The 7,452-nt window shown below is 31.9% G+C and overlaps 2 protein-coding genes across 3 annotated transcripts in view; one reads left to right on the top strand and one right to left on the bottom strand.

The window, feature by feature from the left end:
- The window catches only part of LOC107660379 (phosphatidylinositol 4-phosphate 5-kinase type-1 gamma-like), a 61,944-nt gene extending 60,917 nt beyond the window's left edge, over positions 1 to 1,027 (top strand). For both annotated transcript variants that reach the window (XM_016449655.1, XM_016449650.1), the window contains one exon: positions 903 to 1,027. In XM_016449655.1, coding sequence (XP_016305141.1) covers positions 903 to 905 — 3 coding nt within the window. In that variant the 3' untranslated portion in view covers positions 906 to 1,027. The remainder of the gene's footprint in view (positions 1 to 902) is intronic.
- A 5,834-nt stretch (positions 1,028 to 6,861) lies between these two features.
- The window catches only part of LOC107660390 (ras-related protein Rab-11B), a 13,090-nt gene continuing 12,499 nt past the window's right edge, over positions 6,862 to 7,452 (bottom strand). Inside the window, exon 5 of the mRNA XM_016449670.1 lies at positions 6,862 to 7,096. Within this exon, the coding sequence (XP_016305156.1) occupies positions 6,951 to 7,096 (146 nt within the window). The 3' untranslated portion in view covers positions 6,862 to 6,950. The remainder of the gene's footprint in view (positions 7,097 to 7,452) is intronic.

Here is a 7,452-nt window from a genome sequence, read left to right as displayed (position 1 = left end):
ATAATAAGAATAATGAATTATAAGTTAACATATTTAGATGTTAACAACTAAATAATACAAAATGAAAGTAGAATGTAAGTAGTAACAGAATTTAAGGAAGTAATTTAGCCAGATGCAGAACATGCTTCCCTAATTAGATGTCTTAATCAGATTAGATGTCCAGTCGGGTAAGTAAAATTCTCTTTCACTTGCCCCTTCAGAAATAAAATGTAACCCTCCAAAGTGTCTAGTGGGAGTGACCATGTTACCCGCCACTGCTCAAATTAATGTCAAGCCCTGACTGTGTATTAGAAAACATCAAAATTTCAGTTCTAAAAGAAAAGGACTGGCCTGCATGTTTGCACACAGATCATCCCGATAGCACACGTACATCTCAGAGACGTCTATTTGACGTGTTTTTTAGAGTGTTTGTTCATCTGCAATACGTCTATAGGACGTTTCCCATCAGATGTCAAATAGACGTTCAGAAGAGTGCATCCCAATTTGTCTACAATTTGTACTGTATAGTATGCAAGATTAGGGATATTGCATCCTTAAATGAAGTACACTGATAAAAGTTTGCCAAATGTGCCTGGATGGTGTGCTGTTTCTGAAATAAACAATGCATGTAAAACTGACATCTTAAAGACGTCTGTCAGATGTTTGTACACAGCAGATGCTTTCCAGATGAAGCGATCTTTAACAGACGTACGTGTGCTATCTGGGTCAGAATCATTCTCTCGCTCACCTCTAGCTGCATTATAAGAAAATGCTCTGAGGTCTGAAGATGCCGTTTTTTTGTTGGTAGTGTCTCAATCCTGCTCTCACTACATACTCACTGTTTGAAAGTAAGTACTTGAATGTGCAAAGCAGAACTTGATGAACTGTGATGCATCCAGTGCTTTCTCTCTCTCTCTGTACAGTGATCTGTATGTTCAGGAGACTTCTCTCTCTGCTGTGGGACTGAAGCGGTTTTGCTGGTACCTGTTCTTCAGGATGGATCCTGCTCTTCTGAGCACGAGTGAGATGAACTGAAAAACCTTCCAGACAAAAAAAAAAAGCTGTTCCTTTTCTACCTGGGTGCCACTTCCCGATCAATTCCCCTTAAAAACAACGTTAGCTCTCAGAAAATCCAGTGTGTGTGTGTGTTTGTGAATCCAGACGTCAGGACGGTTAGTGACGTGCTTCGACTCAAATACATCTCGTCCTTTTGCATTGCAAGCTGTCGACGACCCATAATGCACTAGACTAGATTTAATGTCTTCGATCATTCCATGAACTCAGCCGAACGACGTCGGCAGTCCTGAATCCATGTGTGATACATGATAGATTTTTATTGTGTGTACATCTGAGATGTTCAGAGTTAAAATATGTGATCAAAGGAATAGGTTTGAGACTGAAAGCATTACTGCAGATGATTGAAAACATATCATGTGATGCTGGAAGCTGCAACATATCAGCATCACCTATGAATCCAGCCTCAATCATGTGAGTCCTGTCTTTTTCCATCAGTCACGTAGTCATTTCTCCTTTTTGTATATTTCGTTCTCTGTATTTTTTCATAAGTCAAATGAATTTTGTTGGTCTAGTATACTGTTTTAGATCGTCTTCATTAAAACATGCTGAATTCGCTCTATTCAGGTCAACACACTGCAGAACATCATTCAATCAACATGTTTGTCTTGTTTTTAAATACAATTCCTAAGCATCATTAAAATGAGATGCATTTACTTAAAAACCTAATATTAAGATTTTTTGAGAACATATATCTTGATTTTTTTCCTTCATTGGCAAATTGTTTTCTTCTTTTTCTTCTTCTTATTATTATTTAAAATAATTGTATTAAATATATTATTTAAAAAATCCATATTGGTTCAAGGAAAAGTTTCCAATATATTTTTTCTTCTAAAATAAGGTTTTATTTATTGTCATCTTTCATCTACATAATTGTATGGATGTCTATTACAATTTTATAATTTAGAATAATTTTTGACTTTATTGGTAAATTGTTTTTTATTTCTTATATTAAGCAATTATTATTATTATTATTATTTTTATTGCTAAAAATCTTTTTATAAAAAATATGAATAATTTCATTTTATAATGTATAATTATAATTTATAATGTAGTTTTTTACTTTATTGGCAAATAGTTTTTGATATCTTATTTTAAGCAATTATTATTATTAATTATTTTAAATATTATTATTAAATATTATTATGTTTATTTTAAAAACATGTATACATTTTTTATAAATTAATATTGTTTTATAATTATAATTTATCATAGGTTTTTGTAACTTAAGCCCCCACTACACAACTTTTGCCCTGATTTACAGTCTGGTGAAGTCAACGCAAGTTGCTAAAAGTCAGAGTCAGTCTGCAGATTCGAGTTGACAGATTTCATAGTTTTGCTTTGTTGATGTCTTGTGTTTTAAACATCTGTTCAGATTTGAAAAGTCGTGTGGTGTATTCCAGCCTTTATTCTAAGTTATTATTATTATCATTGCCAATGAAGTATGAAAAATACTTGATTCAAGATATCAGAATATTTTGCATCTCAAATAAATGCATCTTATTTTAATCATGTTTGAAAACCATGCATTTCTATGGTGCACTGAGCGCTGTCTAGAGTCATTATTATTCGGACAGATTTTGTGAGCGAGAGGAAGCGATAGAGAGTGACTGTACAGTATGTTTTAGTCATTCAGCATGAAATCATTGATGTTGTCTGTGTTTGTGATTAAAACACTAAACACACTGAACTGTCGAAACGGCCCACGCTTCATTTCAGCTTTTACGACCTTGTCATTCTGCTTTTTTAAGCTTTATTCCATTTCGAGGAATATCGCTTTTCTTTTCAAATAATGTTTTATTTATTGTCATCTATTATCTATGTCATTTTATGGATGTCTATGAAAACGTTATAGTCTTTTTTTTTTTTTTTTTACATTTTTATGTTTTTTGTTTGTTTGTTTATTAAGGCTAATTTCAGATGTGCTAAATATCATAATATATATACGACATTTATATATACATATGTATATAATCAATCTCTTGAGGGAATGTTTTGGTTCAGTATAAGTTCAATACAGCATCTATGACATGAAAATAATTCTGAAAAAAAAATCACATTTACAATAATGCAAAATGGAATAAAAAATTGGACATAATTTTAAGATTTTATTTATATGTATTCAATTCTAGTGGCAGTACTTTCAAAATTGTTAATGTCTGTTTTAAGTGCATTAATGTAAATGTGTGTTTGTGTTTCCTCTGTGAGTTGGAAATTATACTTTTTATCCAACTGCATCATTTCTTTAATGTTCAGTTTGGGTTTTACAAAATAAAATTTACTATTTTATTTAAATATTAAAATGTCAGCAATGAAATCCTCAATATTATCAAAATCAATCCTATTTCTCACGTTTCATGAGGCGAGTCTTTGTAGTATAATGTACGATATGTTTTAAAGCGTAATAATGTACTATATGTGTGAAGTAATGAGAGTTTTATTTTTCGGCCTGCATGTCGTTCGGGACGCTTGGTTTGTAGCTCTTCAGACATCTGGTGTGAAGCTGTATTGTATAATGTGTGTGTATGAGAGTGTTTGACTGTACTCTATATATTTTGGGTTATTCGTTTGAGGAAAGTCTGTGCTGTACTTTAGGCTTTGTCATTTCTGCAGCTCTTTTCTGGTGAGACTCGGTGCATGTGAACCAAACCAAGTATAAGCGTCTGTAAGTGTCCGTCTCTCACACTAATGTGTGTTTGTACAGATCATTAGCTGCTAATGATGATGTAAACATCAATACAAACCATACCAATAAAGCCTATATGGAAAATACACTTTTCTTTTCACTCTGGGATTTTGCTTTTAAATATGATTTACTGTATATTATGCTTTGGTTGTGAGTGGATCTGTTTCCTCTCGGGTCTAAATCCATGTTTAGTGTATTCTGGGTAAAAACAAATGACATGCAAAGAGTGTCGGCCACATTTATGGATTTTACAGCATTCGAGTTTACATGCTTCTAGACACAGTACAGTTTTTTTAAATGTACAACTAATAGGATAATTTGCTTTACATTAATTCGATTTTGAAGGGAAATTGTCATGTGCATAAAAACAGTCAAATCCAAAAACAGGATTCAATTTCTTTATGCAAAATAATGTTTATTTCTTTTGATTTTGGAGTGAAATATGACTTCAATATAATTAATTTTTCTTTCAGTTTATTTCATTTCAGTTTCCGTTTATTATTATTATTATTATTTAAATGTTTTGAAACCTGCCATGATGAATTATAAGTAATATCTGCTTCTCATACTGGTCTAATCAGACTGATACTAATCATTTAACCCTGGAGCTAACATCGTTTGTTTTTAATGCTTTTCTTGTCATCGTTTTATTTTTCATGCATGCTTGTGTTTTGATTGCGAAGTGTTCTTTTCATCTTTTCGACCTGAAGAAACCAGCCGCTGATGAAACATCACAGGAAAATCACTAAAAACTCCAGCAAAATGTAAGATTTTCCGTGAATAATCCGTTAAATAATATGCTGATTTGCTGCTCAAGAAACATTTCTGATTATTATCAATGTTGAAAACTGTTGTGCTGCTTCATATTTTTGTGGAAACCGTGATACCTTTTATTTTTCAGGATTCACAGATGAATAGAAAGTTCAAAAGAACAGCGTTTATTTGAAATCGAAATCTTTCGTGACATTATAAATGTCTTTACTGTCACTTTTGTTCAATTTAATGCATGCTTGCTGAATAAAAGTATTAAATTATCAAAAAAAATAAATAAATAAAAGAGCAGTACTGTCTGGCGCTTTTATCAGTAATGATAGCTGATGCCAAACCTTCAGGTTGACTTTTGCAGGCTGAATATTTTCTAAAAGCATGTGTGTTGGGCCTGTAGTGTGTTGATTAATGAGACTCAGACTCAGCGCTCACACACTTCCTGCAGCAGAGACTGCAAACACACATCAAATAACCAAACAAGTACACTGAAAAAAGATTTTCAAGCAGTACTTCATCCAATTAATCATTTGTCTTTCAATTAAATTTACCATTATTTGTTTTATTTTCAAAGTAATTTTTTTTAGTTAAAAACATTGATAAATTTTATTTAAATTAATTGACTTTCTTCAACAAGAAAAATATTCTTTGTGCCAGGTTTTATAAAATAGTTTTCATAGACATAGAAAATATTATTTTTCATTGGCTCAAGTTATAAAATATAGATGTGATTCATTACCCAATTTTTTTTTTAATTTTTAATTTTACAGTGTACATGTAACGTGTAACAAGGACACCTTAAAATAAAGTATTACCCAGAATTATAATATAATATTAAAATATAAATTACAATATTTTCATAATAGAAGTGCAACATGTATTTTTTTTTAAACCGAACCACAAAATTAATTCATATTGCTGTCAGATTACAGATTTTTAGTGTTTTATGTTTTTACAATTTGTAATTTGTTTCAATAGTTATAATTATATAAGTATAGTTTTTTACTCTATTGGTAAATAGTTATTTTTTATTTCTAATTTTAAGCAATTATTATTATCATTTACAGTGATTGTATAAACAATACTTTTTCCCCCATGACTATTTCTTATTCATAATACAAGTGTATAATATAAATATATATATATTTTTTTTTATATTGCTGTTAGATTACAGATTTTCCTTCAGTTATTTTTCTGTTTTAATGTTTGTAACGATCATTTTGTATCAGTTTTTTTTATTTATTATTACAATCAATTATTCTTATTAGCATTGCCAGTGAAGTATGAATAATATATGAATAAAAATTATGGTATTTTACCCATGTTTCTTACTTGTAATAGAAGTACAATATGTATTTTTTTATATATATTGCTGTCAGATTACAGATTGTCCTTCAATGTCTTTGTTTTAATGTTTGTTTTTTAATGTTTTTTTTTTTTTTAATTTAAGTAATTTCTATTATTATTATCATTGTCAGTGCAGTATGAAAACTACTTTTTAATTGTACCTATAATGAAATGTTCTGTCCATGATGTGACGTCATAGTGGATCATTTGTGTACATGTTTATTTTTGATGCATAATTGACGCAATAGGTTAGTATTCACAATTCAAGCATCATTTTATTTTTAATTTGAAAATGTTGATAATTACAAATAGATTGTGTGTGTGTGTGTGTGTGTGTGTGTGTGTGTGTGTGTTCACAGCGAACCTCCAGATCAGCATTCATGAAAATTCATAGAGACACATGAGGTGTGTATGACCATAACGAACCTACACGTATTAAAAAAAAACAATGCAAAACAAAACAAAAACAAAAAAAATCCCAATGCATTTAAAATCAAATAAATAGTGCCGTAACAGATGAGCTCTTGTCTGGTATTGAGTTGTTGCTGATCTGTTAGTCTCACACTATAGCTTCCACATGAGTGTATTTGTTATTTGATGTGTTTGGGAAGGCGGGACTTCCTGTCTGCTGCAAATATCACTTCCTCCTCCCATAGTGTCACACAGACAGGAATAGAAAGCTCTGATATCAGACTCAACTAGCGGCTTCATCACGGTTAAACACTTACAACTAGTACAGTCTGTCTAGTAGCTCGATTTCACAACTTTGCTGTAAAGTACAGTCTCAAGAAAACGTGGTTATACAATATTTCATCCAAAAAAACATATATATCAAATTCATGAAAATGTCATGAAGATACTGCAGAAATCAATGTCAAAATCAAAGTGAATGCAAAAAAAATATTTTTGAGTATTTCATAATATTTTTAAAAATAAAACAAAAGAAAAATTTAAGGGGGTCTGAATACTTTCCGTACCCACTGTATATATATATATATATATATATATATTTATATTACACAAATAAAACTGAGAATGTTAGTGGCACGACATGTAGAGGGAGACAAGATGAGTGACAGGTGAGGGCTGGTTGTCATGGTTACAGGTTTTGGCAGCACTGCAGTTTGTTGCCCTTCTGGCCATCTGTAGTCGGCGGGACGCTGATGTCCACTACGTTGTTTCCCGGCGACTCGTCATGAGCCGATCGGTCAGCGATTTGCTTCTGTGATACAATGCGATAAATTTCTACAGATGCAGGAGAAACAGAGAGAGAAAGAGTAAGAGAACGAATGCAGATTATTGCCAATAAAACAGAGAGTTTACGATCTGCTGTAAAATCGGACTGGATGAGCCTCGTTCAAAGTCACTGTCAAATAGCTTGATATAACCTGCTAAACTGTTGTTCCCTTTCAGTCGGTCACTCTCGACGTCACGTCGGATGACCGACGAATTGGGATCTCGCTTAGAGGGACCAATCTACTTCGAGTGTAAACTAAACGAGCCAATGCACATTGGCATGCGATTATTGCATCCAGCTGCTGCTGATCACAGCGTGAGTATAAGTAGGCAGCAGATGCAACGCATATTCAGCTTTTCGCTTC

This window comes from Sinocyclocheilus anshuiensis, unplaced genomic scaffold (assembly GCF_001515605.1).
Source record: "Sinocyclocheilus anshuiensis isolate Anshui unplaced genomic scaffold, SAMN03320099.WGS_v1.1 scaffold1433, whole genome shotgun sequence".
Lineage (NCBI taxonomy): Eukaryota > Metazoa > Chordata > Actinopteri > Cypriniformes > Cyprinidae > Sinocyclocheilus > Sinocyclocheilus anshuiensis.
This window is presented reverse-complemented; position numbering and strand designations above follow the sequence as displayed.